An 18,750-nucleotide genomic window follows, 5' to 3' on the forward strand; every position below is an offset into this window, starting at 1 on the left:
AAGTAGCATTTTCTTTTAAATTAAGCAATATGCTGACTTTGGTCTCTACGCATACCCATACTCACTCACTGTTTACTGGAGCCAAACAAAAGCAAAAAAGGCATTCAGATAAATAGTCACTTGTATTTTGCCTCCATCCTCCATAGTTAAAAACTATGTAAACAGTTAAACTGTATTACAGTTTATTTAAAAAAATGAAGGCCTTGAAAAACTGTAAAGTCAACCTGTGAATAATGTTATTTGGAATATTTCACTGGATATTGGGTGCTTCTTTCTATATAACCTAAAATAAACATTGTAAAAAAAAATGGACTGATAATATGGATGCGAAGAACGCTTTAAGAAAATATAACTGAGAAAAATACACTAATACATCTGGGTTTGAAATGATCATCACTAGGTTAACAATAGAGCCAGATAGTTTGCTTGCAGGTGTTTACCCTGAACTCCTTTACATGCAACATGTGAACTCCCTGAAGGATTTTTAGCTGCACCTCACCTTTCAGAGTATCTGCTTGACTCAGCTCATTTTAAGACTTTATGGTACACACAGATTTCGACTGAGCATCAATAATGCATGAAATTGACCTCCATTTTAAGGAATCAGCACTACACTCAAATCCCAACATATTTAAATGGTCACTTAGCTAAATGGATGTATTTTAATTTTTTTAAAGCAAAACTACGTATCAATTGTTGTTCTAACAAGATAGAACGGGATCAGAGTAAGCAGAGTTACATATATTGTAGAGTTGAACATACAAAATCTCTCAGACCTAGTGTATGTGATACTCATTTTTTACTTAATTTTTTTTTGCCTTAAAATCAAGAAAAAAAGCACCAAACTGTGTCGAATGCTTTCAGTGTTCCCTCACCTCTTTTCAGGTTGTAGTGTGCTAAAGAGAAATACATAAATGCTAAGAATACCCAAGCATTGGTTCTGATAACCTGGTTGGAGGAAGAGACTTTACAGAAATGGTTAATTTGTGATATAAATTATTTCATTCCTTAAATGCCATGCAAACAGTGGTAGGGCAGGCCTGCAAATGGAACCTTACTGGCTTTTAGGCCTCTTTGAAGCATAATGCTAATTGTGATGACATTTTTCCACAATCTCCATCTTTCAATTAGGACTAAAAGTCAGAACTAAAATTCCAACAGCCTAGGTTTTGGGCTTTCTGAGGAACTGAAACTGACTGTATATTTATGGCATGGATGAACTTTGATGTAACACAGTTATTTTTCTGTAGATAAATCAGATTTAGCTGTGATAGATTTGGCTCTGGAAGACTAATTTCACATCAGCTCAGAATACAGTTAGCAATCGTGAGTTTCATGTTGCTTCCCATCAACTTCAGGTTCAATCAGAAGACTTCCAGCAGCAAACATAGAGAAGGACTGCCTAAAAAGCAATACCTGCAGGTGTTTACCACAGGCTAAATGTTTCATTTTGTACAACACAGAATAGAACTTGCTCCTGGCAAGATCATAATGTTAAGGCACACAATCTGTAACTAGACACTGAAAGAGCTTAGCACCTTCTAAAACTGCTCCTAACCCATACAGTTTGACATTTAAAAGTGCAGGCTCAAGATGTGACATTTACTGTGCAAACTGTTTTCATCCCATCCTGTCCCTGCTTTAATTTTATAATAACTAGAAAATAAATTAAGTCTCTAAGAATTCAGATGAAGTGCAAGTATAGCAATGTTCTTGTTCAGAGCTCTATTGACTTTTACAGGATGTTATACATATGTATATGTTCATTACAGTCTCAATGCAGAAAGAGCATCTTGAACTGGTTAAAAAAGAAAAAAAATCCATGTAGAATGCATGTCTTGAAGACCTCTAATTAAAAAAATGTTTTTAAATAGACATCACCATCTTCCCCTTTTTTCCCCATAACTGAACAAAAACTGCATTTTCATCTCTGTAAGATTTTGCTTGTTTTTCTTCAAATTTATTAGCTTCTGTAATTATATAGTCCATTTTATTGTTAAATCAGAAACAGGAAGAGAACACTCTAAGTTGGTATAGTCATTTTACAATGAGCATATCAGCTACAATATCTTTATCTAATGTTTTCAGAAAACCAAAACAGAACCAGCAATTGATTTATTTTTTTGACAAACCTGCTTATAGAGATATCTATTCTGTAAGGAAGAAAATACTCAAAAAATAAAAAAGTTAAAATTTAGTTAAAAGCTTTACTTGTTTGAGAGCAATCTCATAAAACTCTTTTTAATATGAGCACTTCACTTCACAAAATGAAAAACTATTTACATCATTTTACTTGCAATTTGGTCACATTATCTACACACATTTGCAGAAGATCTTAGGCAAAATAGGTATGTATCTTCTTCTGACATAGGCTATCAGATTGATTGCACATTTTCCTTTTACATAATGGCTCTCCAATAGTGCACTGAAGTCAGTGATCACTGTCTAATTACATTCTCATTTTCATTTATGGCTCAACAATAAAATCAATATCACCTCAAACCCAAATATCTGAGCGGCTGAATCACATATAGTGTGAAACGTGGATTCCACTTTCTTGGACCTGATTTTCAAAAGAATAGTACATCTCAATAGCACAATTAACAAATTGTGCAAAGAAAGAAACTACCTGTGCATCGAATTAGTTTGAAAATCAAGACATCTTGTCAAATTCTGTCAACTGATTTCCTGCTAATTACATCTCATTTTAAAAATTTCATTTCCCAATGGCACTACAATGAACTTTTCAGCACGCAATTACTGAATTACAGTATCTTTTACATATATTTGTTATATTTAGGCCAATAATGTAATTTCCATGTTACACAATGTCATTGCCTTCACAAGCAGAGTTGCTACATACATTCACAGTTTCAACAGATTGTAATTAGCTTCTCCAGTTGTGCTTTAAAAATCCCAAATATTTTCCAACAGTAAGTGCAAAGCAAATGTCCTATGCAGCTACAATTGGTCACAGAGTTATAAACTCCAAAATTACGAGAAGAGCCTTCTCTCATTCTCCATTTTCATCACCTGCTTTTTCAGGTATGACCTCCAGACTTCGACGAGGCTTTGAGATTTCTGCATTTTCAGTGCCTCGCTTATTGAGTCCACACGAAAGAGTGGCATAATGGATTTGTTTCAGATTCTCCAGTGCTTCATTTTTAGCATATTTGAGAAGATCAGCTTGTCCCTGTAAGAAACAAAATGGAGTTGGAATACACAGTTGATACTAGGGTTTCCTTCTTTTTGACCCTTCTGTTTGTTTTAGGTTAAAATTATAGTTGCCCTTCTCAAAAAAAAAACAAAAAAAACAACAAACCAACCAACCAAAAAAAAAAAAAAAGAAAGAAAAAAACCTACACAAACCAAATGGAACCCCCTCAAAATTAGAGTATTTGATGTTAGTAAGAATGAAGCTCTTTGCTTCCTCTGAAGCCCACCAGCAGCACCAACAGCAGGACGGGGGTAATTTCTGCCTAATAGTTTTCAAGAAAGTAATCTATGCCATACTTTTAATCTGTGGTGACTATAAATGTTTTTGCATAAAGAAAATAAAGGCTGATCTTAATACTTCAGGGAGCCATTTAAAGTTTTTCTGGATTTTTCATTCTTAGAGATTTTTTTTTTCCTAGCAATCTGATTCACTCTGTGGTAGGATGGTAAAGGACCAATGCTTGTCAATGCATGAAATATGAAAATACAGGTTGTGAGCAACACACAAAAAGGATAGTGATGACAAAGACTTCACAGAGTTGCCTGCAGTTCAGTTGCCTGCAGTCTCCTATCACTATCCCTCTTTAGAATCATAGAATCATTTAGGTTGGAAAAGATCTTTAAGAACATCGATTCCAACCATTAACATAACACTGCCAAGTCCGCCGCTAAACCACATCCGTAAGCGCCACATCACTCTTCCTCCTTATATCAATTAAATTATAAGTAAAGCTGTAAGAGAAATTGCCCCACACTGAGGTGATTTGGCTCTGTTCTACAGTACTGCACCTCTTTGTATCAATTAAAGCCCTCTGACAGCAACAGCTCTCACTAGCAGTCTGTGGATGGTCTTCCCCACCGCTGGATCTGCCTACCCTGCCCATAGGCAGGGAATGAGCACGGCTATAGCACAGGGTGAGCTTACTGTGGGGCACAGGACAGTTCAAAAATGTGCAGAAAGTCTGCATGGGCCAAAACGATTGTGCTCTGTCTGTGCTCCCAAAGGAGAACTCCACTCTTGTAAGCTCCACAGCTTACAAGAGAGTCAACAATGCTTCAAAAATACCTGAAGGGGAGAAACACACACACACAAACAAACGAACAAACAAAAATACTGGGGATTGTAGTTCCTTGAGACTGCCAGCACCTCTAATGTCCAATAAGGTATGAACACTGACTGCACCTTCTCCTGTAATTGGGATACTCTTGCCTGTCTGTCCTGTGTAAATTCTGGTTCCTGACAGATACTTCTCTTGAAGAGATGCTAATGTCTCTTCTAGAGATATGTTGGCCCTCCTTCTCTGCCAAATAAGTTTGAAATGCATCTTTACATCTTGATTTTAAAAATAAAGGAGGAGAGATAGAACGGCAGTCAAAAACATGTGTGCACTCACGGTGTGATACTTCTGATGCTTCTTTAGCAACTCAGAACATAAATACTATCCTATGAAGTAAGCAGAATTACGCATCTGAGGCACACAAATTGAAAACAAATAGTGCTTCCTTCAAAGAAATAATGCCCCCCTTCCCTTACCCAAGACTATAATAGCCAAAGTCTTCTTTTCTGATCACTAGAGAGGAAAAAAATCTAGGAGTTCATCAATCCCACCAGCACATGCTTCAGTAATATTTTCTTCTAAAAAAAACCAAGGCACTTTTTAAAAAAAATAACTTTTTTTCCAAACTGACAAACAACTAAAAGCTAATTTAAAACACTCCAGCACTCTAACTGAGTCATATCTGGAGTGCATCTGTTTCTAGCCCAAGTTCTATTTTACATGGATTAGTAGAATATAGTTCTGGAACTTTAATCAAGTTGTTTATTATAGGCAGAGCTGCTAGCAAACAGTCTATTAATAAGGCTGCCCAAAACTTCTCCATTTAACCCCCCCCTGCTTTCAGTTACTTATATGCTTGCCAAACTTGAACTACTTAAGCTGATACTTTCTATCCAGGATTCTTGCCATTGGCAGTTTTTATTATTATTTCTGTTTAGTGTTATTCTTTAACCTCATCCATATGGTTCATTCAGCTCCAAGAATAAAGACAGGAAAATGCCATCAGAACTCTTTTAACAATCTTCTGTACTTTCTTCCCTACTCTCACTTGGGGTAGGGACTTGTAATTCAAATGACTTCAAGGACCCATAGTAGTGGATCCAAGTTACAAGCTTTTAATGAACAAAAATCGTATTTTGAATGTGGTTAGTACAATCACTTAGGTTTCCATTTTTGATGATCCTTCATCTCTTGACACAGCACACACAATGTGGCAAGACAATACGTATTCCATTCCCACAGAATAATGAATGTGCACTAGGAAAAAAGTTGTTTTTTTCCTGGATGGCTTCTCCAAGCCACCAACACTGGGTTGCCAGTGCAGGCAGTCCAAAAGCCAGACTAGAAGAGGGGAAGGAAGAGCCTGAGACTCTGGAGAGAAGGTGGATGGAGAGAAGGAGGGAGCAAGAGTGATCTCTGGGACTGACCTGGCAAGAAGCCTAGGACTGCAGAAAGGAAAGTTGGACTGCAGTATACAAAGTAGGTACCAGATCTTGCTGAAAAAGGAGACTGTGAAACACATAGTGCAACAGCACTGAATTTGGATCTCACAGGTGTGCAGAGAAAGACTGAGGCAACATTTGGGGTTAGAATACAGAAAGAAAACACATTGACAAAATCCATCATGTTGAAAGAAGCCTAAAAATTATAGATAAGCTGAAGGTCTAACAACTCAAAAAAAGTGAGAGAGCTTGGTAATGAAAATAAAAGTTGGTGACAAAGAAAAACAAACAAAAACACAGTGCAGGGAGAAGACTGCAGAATATAATCAAGTAAGGTGATGAGAAAATGAAAAGTAACGCTTACCAAGAAGGATCTCTAGCGTGGTGAGGAGAAAGCAATATGAACTGGAAAGCAATGGGAAAAACTGACAGAAGAGAGAATTAGGCACCAAGTGGGAACAGAATAGAGGAGGGAGGCAAGAAGAGAAGGAGGAATTCAAGAGTTAGAAGGAGTGGGTGGATTTTCAGCAGGGAACTGTGAGTGCCCGGACAATACTGACCAGGGAACAAGAACTTTGTAGGCAAAAGAGAATCTGGGATAAAGGGCTGCATTATTGCAGAAGAAGTGATCAGACTAAACACATTCAGCCAAGTGATATCAAGTTTAGACCAGGTGTTTGTGAAACAAACCAACTGTGTTGTCATTATCTGCGGGTATGTCTTGATCTCAAGATAAAACAAGAGCCAACCACTGCTATCAAATATGCCACAAACTCAAGTGAGAGAGGTCTGTGCAATTGTTACGAAGTGCCTAGTTCTGTTGATATACCATCATGAAGCCATATGCTGGGGAAAGAAAACAGCATGCATCTTAAAAATTCAAGTTGTACTCACAGTGAACACTGTAAAAAGTAATACAATACTTCTGAAAGGCAGAAAAGTTAAAAAGTCATCCAAATCTGAAAAATTTGCCTCCATGCACTTGAATGAACTCAAAGACCTTTCTTCTAGTTATGTTTCAAATGTCTCTTGTCCAAGGGCTGTCAAGATCCAGTTTCAATTCTTTATATTCTATGCATCCTGATTTTCACAGTAAGTGCCATTGACTCAAAAGGCAAGTTAATAGCAATGTCAGTTGACTACAAACTGGAACACAGCAACCTCTCAGACCTATGGACTACTCAGAGTGGTCGACTACTCACCTCAGAGTAGTAGACTACTCACCTTCTTATCAGTCTCAAGTGACTGTAGCAACTTGCTGTGATAAAATGCATATTGTAAAGTCAATAAACTTACCAACAGCTCAAACTTTATCTAAAGGGAGTACAAAAAAACCCACATTCAAAGAAACAAAGCTAGTTCATGCAGAGAATTCAATGCTGGAATCTGGAGCAGCTGCAGAACCAAACCCATATGTTTCTCACTATGTGGTAGAGTTGTCTTTGTCAGGCTTTCATCTCAGATTAAGTCAAAAGGTAAATTAATTTAGCCCTTAGTGTTGTCTGGCAAACACTCCTCAAAACTTGAATTTACTCCCAGCACTGTGGTTAACAGGCAGTTTGTGGTAATTCCCACCTGGGAGTGGGACCGATCTAGGCCTTGCACATCCCTCTCCTCACTGCAGCAAACGACAATCACTGCTCCCTTTCCTTCACCGTGGTTAAAATTCACTAACACAACTGAGCACTACATCACCTGAATACCATCTATTTCATGTATTGATGTTTGCAAGTTTCAGAAGGAAGAATCAAGCAGCAAGTTGGTTTTTAGGCAGACATGAAAAAGACCTTAAAAAAAGATCAAAGAACAAAACTAATATTCAGTTAAAACCTTTTTATAAGCAAGAACAATAAAGGATATGGATTACTGTGGAAATCCAATTCAATATCCTTCATACCACTCTGTCCCAATAAGCCTGTGTCAACTAGTCTGGTTTGATTTTTTTTTAAATCATCATTAAAAATATTTTTTTTTGTTTTGGAACTTTTGGGTAAGAGGCAGTGTTTTTATATCATAGCTCCTTAAAGGTAACTAAAAACAAAACGAAAATAATTCCTATTAGTTCTCATACCTATGAAATGAGGTATGACTTCAGAGTCAATTGGATATAAGGATCGACTGGAATGTCTCAGTACAGCTATCTTTATAAGCTGTTATGTATTCACTCATGATTTTTGCTTAACTGGTTCTTCACTGGGTGTGGGAACATGAAAGTAAAACTGTAGAGACGACATTTGAAATAACTGCATGAACACCCTTTCCCCCCAAAAATCCCAAGAAACTCTATCATTAACAACTGGGCTTTAGCTCAGGTTCTGGAACCCCAAAGCTCTTATCAGGAAATGTAAGAAGCCCATATACCTTTCTCCAAGTGTTCCTCTGAGCAGTGGCTGCTTGGTACAATGGGACATTTTGAGCAACCTGGTCTAGCGGAAGGTGTTCCTGCCCAGGGCAGAGGGGTTGGAACTAGATAGATGAACTTTAAGGTCCCTTCCAATCCAAGCCATCCTATGATTCTATGTTTCTATGACATACTACAGTGTTCCATGCCCAGCTGACATGCTTTGAGTGCAGTTTTGGAATGAGGACATAAAGGAATTAAAACTGCCTAACTTTTAAATAAAGCTTTAGTTAGGAGCCAAAATCCCATCAGTCCAGCAACTTCAAGAGACTAATAACTTCAGATATTTAAATAGAACCGGGTTGTGGGAAATCTTCCAAGGACCTACAGGACTAGGCAGCAGCTATCAGAGGCTTTATGAGTGCTTCATGGCTGCCTGAATCCACTTGGAGATTTGGTTGAAAAAATTCAGATGATTTAAAAAAAATGTAAGAAGCTGCAGTCCTGTAAGTGCCTTGAATGTTCCATTTATAAATATGTTTTTAAAAATAGCGTAGGTGCAGAACCAATGTCATTACAGAGATAACAGATGTCATGAACTGCATGCCTTGGGATTTCTTTCAAGAGAAAGTAATTCATGTTGTCTAATGTGACTTGTCTAAAAACTCATAGCCAAAAAAGAACATCTAACAAATGCCCAACTTAGGAGTCCCACTTTCATTCTGAGTACTTCCATTGAACTCTCTCTTTGTGTTTAGAACAGCACTTTTTTGCAAAGACTGATTTACAGATGCTGTTATGTTCTTCCTATGGGCATCTCAAATTCTGAGCCTATAGAGGGTTTTTCCTCAAAGTTTTGCTATGCCACACAAGTCCATAAATTTTTACAATAGGTTATTTGTAGGACTCTGCTGCAACAGCAGTTGGAGTAATTTTCTTTCTTTAACTGTGTACTTTCTGGCAGAAAATGTGATTATCTATGTTTAGAAAATATGAATGCTATCAGTCTCAGTAATAACAATAAATTACTACCAAATGATCTTGCAAACTGCATATTTGAAAGAGATGAATATTCTAACACTGTACAATCTCTAAACCTCTCAGGCAACAAAGTTCAGTAATGCAGACTATATTTACTCTAAGTGATGTTTTGAAGTTAAACAAATCTCTATGTACATATATGGGGTGAATATGAATGGGCATGTGTGCATATGCACATATACAAATTGGATGGAGATATTTCAGCTGAACTCAAACATACTCTACTAATAATAAACTTGGCCACATGGTTTCAAATTAAGAAAAATTAAATCCTTTAAAACAGTAACTGTAATGCATGTGCGTGCAAACACACAGATATTTAAGAGCTATGTCAGGTGTTCTAAAGAAAGAGTTCCCCTAGAATTAAGCTGTCAATTTTGTTATTTTATCAAACTTTCCATTGCATCAACTGTAGTCAAAATGTCCCAATTGAAAGAAAATGATCAATAAGTATCTTGAGGGTAAAATGCAGCTTAATTGGTTTGGAAAATACATTAGCCACACCATGTGAGCATTCCATGATTCCTCTGTGAGGGAGCTGAGAATGGCGCTCATGCAGAATTATTCAGTAATGCTGTTCAGAGCCACACGGCAACTCCTGAACCATAGCCAAGAATCCATGCAAAATACTTTTCCTAACTACAAGAAGAAGAAGTCCACCTAAGCACTGCACTGCCTTCAGTGTGTTGTTTGCTCAATGTCTTGCTTGTTGGACAGCAAAATTTGGAGCCACTGAATAGAAAGGCTTTTATTTTTTGCTATTTGAGAAGGAATTTAATCTGAAGCAAGCAGGGAATTCAACAGATAAAAGAAATTCTTCTTAAAGTGACTCAGATTGTCAGTCTCAATTTCTACTCTAAAAAATGTGGATATTCACTTTCCATCCCTGTTCTTTCATAGTTTTCAAAGAACTGGAAACATGGAAAGAGTAAAACACAGACCAAAATTATGATTGCAGGTCTTTTCTCCAGAGAGGAAGAATAGTGTCTTGGAAACTGATCAACTTCTACTTAGTTATAAGACACAAGAGAAGTTATGCTTGCAGCCCACAGTAAAGAGTTTGGAGTGAAAAACCTCGATGTGTCACTTCAGACACATCAGCCTCTAACTTTTTGTACATCTAAATGTGAGTAACAGTACTTAGCAGATGCCCATCTGAACTGTAATAGCTGTAAATAACTTTTAAGATGTAACAACATACCAGAACTTTCTGTAACGCCTCCTGTTGCATTTCAACAAGAGGCTGATTAAATATCTCACCGATTTTTTAAAACAAAATATTCATTATGGGACAGATTGTACCTTCCTACAGAAAGGATCTTAATCTCTGAGTAGAAAAAAAACCCAAGTCAATGTTAAAGAGATTTTCTCAATAATCTCTTCAAAAGGAAGGCCTTCTAGCTTCATAATTACGTTAATCCTAAGGACATGCACATAAGCCTTTCAGTGCTCTGAAGAGCCAGATCTACCATGTGGCTTCTCCAATTCCTGGCTAACACAGAAATCACGACTTCACATTTCAGTCGCTCACCAACTGCAAACCTCCCCTCCACCATCCCGTATGTTCTGAATGGAAAGCAGAGATGAAGCAAAGGTACTGCTGTTTCAGGCAGTATTAAAATAGATTTGCCTATCCAAGCTGGTATCTGACACCTTTGACAGAAAGGATGGGATAAGAACTTATTTTTTTGACATTAGCCCAAACCCACTGTACTGACTCCTCTCTTATCTCCTCAGAAGCACAGGACTAGTACGTGACACATCCCATAATATGCCTTCAGGAAACTCCATTCTAATAAAGAAAATGCGATAGTCTGGTCTGGTCCTTTACCTATAAGAAGAACCTGCATTCATATTTTCAGAATGTATTAATGTCCATGCTGTAGCAAGTTTCTCCCCCTTCTCTCCTCAGCATTGGATTTGTGCATTATAACACAAGGGGGACGGAGCAACATCATGAAAAGCTTAACAATTGACACCAGCACGGAAAGCTGCATAAATACATGTGTATTACTGCGCTTTTCTGAAGTAGTTCACTGTAAGAAGCAGTGATAGGGAATTGTATTTTTAAGAAGAACTAAAAATAAAAAAATAATTTTCTTTATAATTAAAACAGACTTTATAGTTTAATGTAGTGATGAAATATTTGATTGAGTGGGAGAGAAGAACTCATTAGTGGATGTAAACACAAAACTTGAGTAATTGGGCTAGAAGAATAGTGTCAAGGGAATAAATTAAGGGAGGTAGTTTTGCTATCTCTATAAATTTTGTTTTAGTCTGCTGAGATGAAAGACCAGCAACAAGAAACCTGAACTGTTCCACATTCTAGTTTCCTGAGAGTCTCGGGCTGAAAGCTTTTTTTTATACTTCATCATTTACTCTTTTGTCAAAATGTAAACAAATGTGCTCAACAAAATGTAAAGAGAATCTCCAGCTCATATACACTCAACTTACTCCAGACTGGATTATGAATATGATTTGTCTCTACCATTAATCGCTATTCATCACTGACTGCAGTAGTAACAGCGTCCCTTTTGTTTTTCAGTAACTGCATTAACCTTAACACTCTTACTGCCTTTCAAATCACAAACCAGGCTTCTTTCCAGCCTGTGTCACTTTGCAGAAATCAATACTCATTGTTTCACTCAGGTATTCAAGATTACCAAGGATCCTGTTGGTGTTAAAAGGTTGCAAGAAGAAAATGTCAAACAAACTAAATGAAATAAACTTCCACAACAACAGAAGAGAAGAAAAATTCACATTGAGAGTCTGGTGTGTTTCAGGTTATAATAACTTAAATGACTATGGTTATAGAAGTGAATAAATCCAGCTGAACTGTGACACAGAGTAATGATCAGTAACAATATTAGAATATCAGTATTAGAATATTTTCTGTTTTGAACAGAAAAATACAGTAACTAACCAAAGGAAGACACATTACCTTTAAAATTGTAATGTTCCATGTAAAACTTTCAACTGATTTTTGCAGTTTTCTTTCTTTTAAGCCTTCTCTTGCTCCTATATTGTGCAGGTTTTCATGAAATTCCATTGCTGTGGAGAATAAAAGAGGCAAGAATATAGTATCCATTTTAATGCATTTTTGTGGTCACAGCAATAGCAATTTGAAACTATTATGGCAAAAAGACAGTGAAAAAGCTTCAGAAATTTTACTCTTCAAGCACAAATCTATATGATCTAGTAATGTGTAATGTTATACAACATGCCAATATACACAAATCTCTCTAAGCCCAAATCCACTGAAGCACCTGTTGGGTCATTGCTATACAAAGATGAAGCCCAGCAAGTATTTCCTACACGAAAACAATCTCTAAGCACAACTGAGTTTGTTGTACCATACGTAAAAACCTTTCTGTGAGTTGCTATAGGATGGAAACAGTAATTTCATTAACTACTCTATCGCAACAAATTTATTTTGTGCCTTGCTCTTTTAGGCACTAAATTTACATCACAGTTGTCCAGCTAACAGCTTATGTGCTGAGGCCAGCCCAGAAAATAACCACCTCACGTTATACCTGAGGAGAAAAGAAATAACTGCGAAGGAGGAATGCCAAGTGAATTGTCAAGGACATTTTACGACACCGTGTAAACTACTGTGTTCAGAAAATTTGTCTCCAACAAGCTCCAAATCAAAAATTTTTGGCAAAATTCAGAGTAGCTTGATCTTAACATTGAGCAGACCAGCCAAAGCTTTAGATTTTACCCAGCACACTGCATAGATAGAAGAAAAATAATTTCTTTTCATGCTGGAGTTTCCTTCATAGAGGGGTATACTGCAGTGGTTCTGATTCACAACTATGAAAGTAAAACCAAGTTATAGTTAAAGTAAGAATTGCAATTTTAACTATGTTGGTTGAGATCTACTTGCCCAGTGAGTGCATGTGCTTCAAAATGTGCTTCAATCCATGAGAAGACTGAGATTTATGGACATTAGAATTACCTCTTCTTTATAATCTCTCTAACCCACACTAATATTCCATTAAGAGATATGACTGAATGTTTTCATTGTACATTCCCTTACCTTACTCTCACATATATATATATATACACACACACATTTTAAAAATATTCATAGATTCATCTGAAAGGCAAGATTGTTCTTTTTATGTTTTCTTACTATTTTGACTTTTGTTACATGGAAAATAAATGGCAAATATTTTCCCCAAATTAAACTACTGTATCATTTTTATTTCAGTCACTTCTCTATAGCTCTGACTCTGCCTTTAAAGTCTCAAATAATGTTCCTATTATATTTCCCCAAAACAGATTTCTAAACATTCTAAACATTTCTAAAGTTCATTAATCCATCACTGTTTCCAAGTATCCATTTTCTTTTCACATCAACAATAAAAAACCCCCTCCCAATATGACCATGGAAAGATTACATACAGATCCATATTTACAACATTACCTTTCTAGAGCCATCATGACAATACAAATCATCTGATTTGTACCATGAATTCTAAGACAAACTGGTAAACGTCTGGACTTCTGTACCTCATTTCCACCTTTATAATTTTTGCTTTTTAAGTCAATGGACACTAGTGATCAATAATAACCTTGAACTAAAGCCACTCAGAGAGATATTAAGAATAATGTTGAGGGGCCTCATGATCAGTGTGAAATTGGTGCTTTGTAGATCTCAGATTATTTTAATGTATATGAAATCCCTGGTATCATGGACATGGACACAAAGTAACCACATCTTCTGTCAGCCAGAAGAGCTCCTTTTGTTCAACAAATACCTTCTGTGGTGATGCTCTCCCTTCTTTACACTCATGCTATGATACATTTCTGTTCTGCCAAAGCCATTCCGATCCAGCTAAGTATACTTGGCAGTTAGCAGGAACATCTCATCACACTTCTTCAGAAAACGAAACAAAGTCAGATCATCCTATCAGGGCATACACATGTAAACCCTCAGCAAACAGGTGTCTCCTGCTTAAATAGCACTAATCACCTCCCTATCCTCAACATCTCTTACAGACTGGCCAATTCCTCATCATCATGCTAGGCTAAACCTGTCCTACTCTAAGCCCAAACATACAAGCAGGGACAAGTAGATTTGAATTTTATTTCCATTTTTATTATTAGCTCTTGCCTGATAAACTGAAATTAATTATGTCACCTCTTAGTCTCAGTTCTTCCATCTGTTGGAAGGAATTAATTATATTTGCTACACAATATATGGACAACTAAATTTTAGAGTATGAAAGCAGCATAGCATTTAATTGTTGACTATGTCTGTTTTGGTATTTCCCTTACTTGTTCCTGCTTGGTTTTCTCACATTTTGCCTTGGAATTATCTCATGCATTAACTATGGCAAAGTAAAAACACAAGCGTTAAGTTCCAAAATTAAGCTGCTTTCTAGAAGATAACAGAAAACAGAAAAAAAAAGGAAAGACCTTATCATTTACAGCTGAATTAGTAAAATAAACTACATGTCCATATAAACTCATGTAAACATGCCTTTAAGATATGCTGGCAAAGAAAACTGAAAGCTAAATGACTCTTTTTCATAAGTACACAGAATTTTCTGTGCCTTTGCAAGTAAAAATTCAGCTCTTACTCTCATTAAGACATAGTAAACAAATCACTAGCCCTCATTACTTCTAGAATTATTAGTCCATTAGTAATTTCAAACTGCCTGAGAGCTCTTGAACGATAACAGGCATACTACTAACCTGATGTATCACCCAATACATTTCTGTACATACCATCTGCTTAATCAAAAAGCACAAATTACTCATGTTTTTCATTTAAAGTGGCAGATGTTAAGAAGGATATCATTCACAACTTTCTAAGTGATCACGAAGATTATGGGTGTTCTGTTTAGATGGTATTTCCTGTGTTTTAATTTTTGCCCATTGCACAAACATATTTATCTATAATGAAGTTATTATTATTATCTTGAGCCAGAAAGCTCAATTCTAAACAGCTCTTTTGATCAGTCAACTTTACTAAAATCCTTATTTACAAACAATCACTGAGGTAGGAAAGCACCTCTGGACATCTTTTAGTCCAACACCCTTGATCAAAAGCAGGACCACACAGAACAGGTTGCCCAGGACTATGTTGAGCTGGCTGTTGAATATCATCAAGGATGGAGACTCCACAACCTCTCTGTGTGACCTCTTCCAGAGTTTGACCACATCAGGCCCTCACTGAGCCTTTTCTGCTCCAGGGTGAACAGTTCCAGCCCTCTCAGCCTCTTCTCACAGGAACCATCTTCGTGGCCCTTGCTGGACTCTCACCAATATGTCTGTGTCTCTCATGTTCAGGGAAGTGCAGATCTGTATGCAGCACTGCAGATGTAACCTCACCAGTGCTGACGAGAGGGGAAGGATCACCTTCTTCAGTCTTCTGGTCATGCACTTCCTTAGGTATATTTGACTTCTTATCCATCAGAGCACCCAGATCCTCTTCTCCGAAGCTACTTTCCAGCCAGCCTCCAGCTTGTACTGGTGCATGCACAGGGTCATTCCTCTCCAGGTGCAGTACTTGGCACTTCTCTTTACTGAATCCTTTTTATGGAGTTCCTACTACCCACATAAGCAAAGTCCCTCAGAGCAGCAGCACAACCAGCTGTTGTATCAACCCTCCACAGACTTGGGTATCTTCTGTCACCTTGCTGAGGATGCATTTGGCCCCATCATCCAGGTAATAAATGAAGATATTTAAACAGTAGTAGCTCTAGTATCAACCCCGGAGGCACATCACTAGTGACTGCCCTTCAGATGAACTTCATGTTCCTGATCACCATGCTTTGAGCCTGGCTGCCCAGCTAGTTTTTAGCCTCTACATGTAGTTTGTCCAAGAGAATTTTACAAGAGACAGTGTTTAAAGCTTCATTGAAGTCAAAATAAAAATCATCCACTGCTCTTCCCTTTTCCACCAAGCCAGTCACATCATTATAGAATGCTGTCAAGCTGGTTAGGTCTCATTTGCCCTTTGTAAATCCATGCTGACTCTTCCCAACCATCTTCCTGTTCTGCATGTGTTAGGAAATGGTTTCCAAGAGAATTTATTCCAGCAATTTTTCTGGAATTGAAGTGAGCCTTCTTGAATTGCTTTGACTGTGGTAATTCTACTGCTTGTGACAGTGTGATGAGGTTTCAAACATCATCATTTGATTGCCTTCTTAGTTGGGGGCACTAAGTTGGCATAAGCTGCATTTAGAAGTCTGGTCACCGCTATTCCACCATAAGTAAAGGCAAGGTAGAATGGAAGCCATACGATTTGCAAAATAAAGACTGATTCAAGTCTTCCACATTAAAAAGACCAGCTCTTCAGTGACACATTCGCCCCGATTATTAGGTCATGTAAATACAGGCAACAAAACAGCAACAGCATGATTCAACAGTAGGGTTTTAAACTGAAAAAAATGCTGCCAATAAATTTTCCTAACCGTAGTCAGATATTTCACAGCTATCTTTCTCCCTTGCAGTACACTTATAAAGCATACTCATAAGCAATCCTCCAGTATTTCCAAATATTATTTTCCCCTTTAGTGCTGAATCTCTTTCTGATTCCCAGTGAATGCTGGTTAGTCTGAATTTCATGACTGTCTCAGCTTCTCCCTCTCCCCCAATCCTGGAATGCATTAGATGGCTTTAACACTTCTTCATCCCCCCGGGAATACCTTAGCATTCAAGATGCTCTTCTGAAATTTTATGAACTATTCTTTTCTCCCATTTTCAATAACTTCAAACAGCATGAGGAAAAGAGAAGTACCATAAAGCTGTTCAATGTGTAGCAACCCTATATCACGTGAGGAGACTAATAAAAATTTGCTTGGCTAGTCTAGCAAAAAGCAAACCAGAAGAGGAGCAATTGCTCTCTAGATAGGCATCAGTCAGGTAAGACCTTGAACATGAAAGGATTGTTTCAGCTAAAGGAAAATATGAATGTCCCTCAGGAAAATTGGAATATATGTATAATTTATAACCATTATAGATGTGGTTCTGTAAGCAGCCTAGCAAAGGAGAAAATTACTCAAATCAAAAACTCATATTCATTTTAAGATACACCTTGACATGATCAATTTCCAAAAACTGTACTGGGAAGCAGACTTCAGGACTTTCCAGTCCTGCATATCCTCAGACAGCTGCGTGATGACATCTCTAAATAGTATTACATGGCAGATTCTCAAACCTGCATTAATTTATGCTTAACATATTCTGATAGAACATTTATGTCTATAAACTAAACAAGGACTACATGACAGTATAGAAAGTAAGGTGTCTTATTGCTATGACATACTTTAATAACAAAAATTTATTTCCTAAATAAAATATACAAGCCAATACCATAGTCTTGACGGGCTGACAACAATTCTGAGCAATCACTTGTCAAAATAACTTCCAGATTATAACTTCAGCTTTGTTTAATGTCCCGGATTCTTAATATCTTATTTGTCACAAAATCTTTCATAATTTACAGCATGCATATAAGCCTATAATATGTGTGTTATTGTTTTGCCAATGCTTGAAATGCTGGAATAAAGAAGATGCATTTCTGTTGCTGCCTATTGTTGTAGTGCCAATACTGTATCTTCATAATAAAAAGTATTACTTGGTGATGTATCTCAAAACCAACATTGCAGATACTACTAAAAGTTACTCATCTTCAACTGTATTTAGCTTGAAAAAACAGCTTTTTGATTTCCTTAAAATGAAATTACTTCATAGGAAATTCACTATCCTTAATTACTAACTAGAAATGACACCTGTTGAAAGCTGGTTAGCAATTCCTCCCATTACTGGGATTTCACTATAGCTCCAAAGTCCTACACTTAAGATATTGATTAAAATGTGACATAAACAGCAACATAAGTGATTCTGGTATTTTTTAAGTAATTAAGAAAGATATATTAAAAAGGAAAGTGGCCTTAAGGTACTGAGCTGCATGTATTTATGGTTTTGCTTTTTTGCTATACAATATATGTATCTTTGTTGGAACACTCTGATGATAATTACACGTTTATTAAAATCAAGATGTGAAAAGAAACTGAAGTATGGAAAATTGGAGTGCATGTGTGTACTGTAGGAGTTCAGGCTGTTGGAACTCTGAGATTTGTTCACTTTTGCAAGAGTTACTCTCACAAAACCCTGGCATAAAATCTCAGTTTATAAGAAAAAAATTCACGCCTTTTCTTTAACTGAGAATCGAGATACTAGTTTTTCAAGGAAAACTAATTTTTCTTAGCAAAACAGCCAGCACAACACTTGCTAGACTGTATTTTTAAAGCCAAATCTCTACTTGACATGCTCATTTATTTTCTTTGATGAAAGCTTTCTTGCCAAGAGCATGATTTACAACCTAGCTGAGACATGACTACACAGCAGGTGGGCTCCTCCTGGTATAGGATTTTTCTCTTAATAAAGAACTTCATCAATGAAATAGCACAACAGTAAAACTTTGGCAACAAATGTAGTTACTGAGTAGGCCTAATATAAAATGAGTAGCAAACAAAATTTGACTATATCTATATGAGATACACACTGGTAATACTCCAAGTATGAAGCACTTAATTGCGGTCAAGACAAATATATTTTATTTCACTCTTGGTAGAGCACCTTAATTTAAAAGCAAATTAAATACTTATTATTACTCTTTTGAAAAGTAATAAAA

The 18,750-nt window shown here is 36.8% G+C and overlaps 1 protein-coding gene across 1 annotated transcript in view; it reads right to left on the reverse strand.

The window, feature by feature from the left end:
• Nucleotides 1-1,689: 1,689 nt before the first annotated feature.
• PLCL2 (phospholipase C like 2) overlaps nucleotides 1,690-18,750 on the reverse strand; it is a 99,194-nt gene continuing 82,133 nt past the window's right edge. Inside the window, 2 exon segments of the mRNA XM_032685566.1 lie at nucleotides 1,690-3,193; nucleotides 12,040-12,149. Of these exon segments, the coding sequence (XP_032541457.1) occupies nucleotides 3,014-3,193; nucleotides 12,040-12,149 (290 nt within the window). The 3' untranslated portion in view covers nucleotides 1,690-3,013.

This window comes from Chiroxiphia lanceolata, chromosome 1 (genome assembly GCF_009829145.1).
Source record: "Chiroxiphia lanceolata isolate bChiLan1 chromosome 1, bChiLan1.pri, whole genome shotgun sequence".
Taxonomy (NCBI): domain Eukaryota; kingdom Metazoa; phylum Chordata; class Aves; order Passeriformes; family Pipridae; genus Chiroxiphia; species Chiroxiphia lanceolata.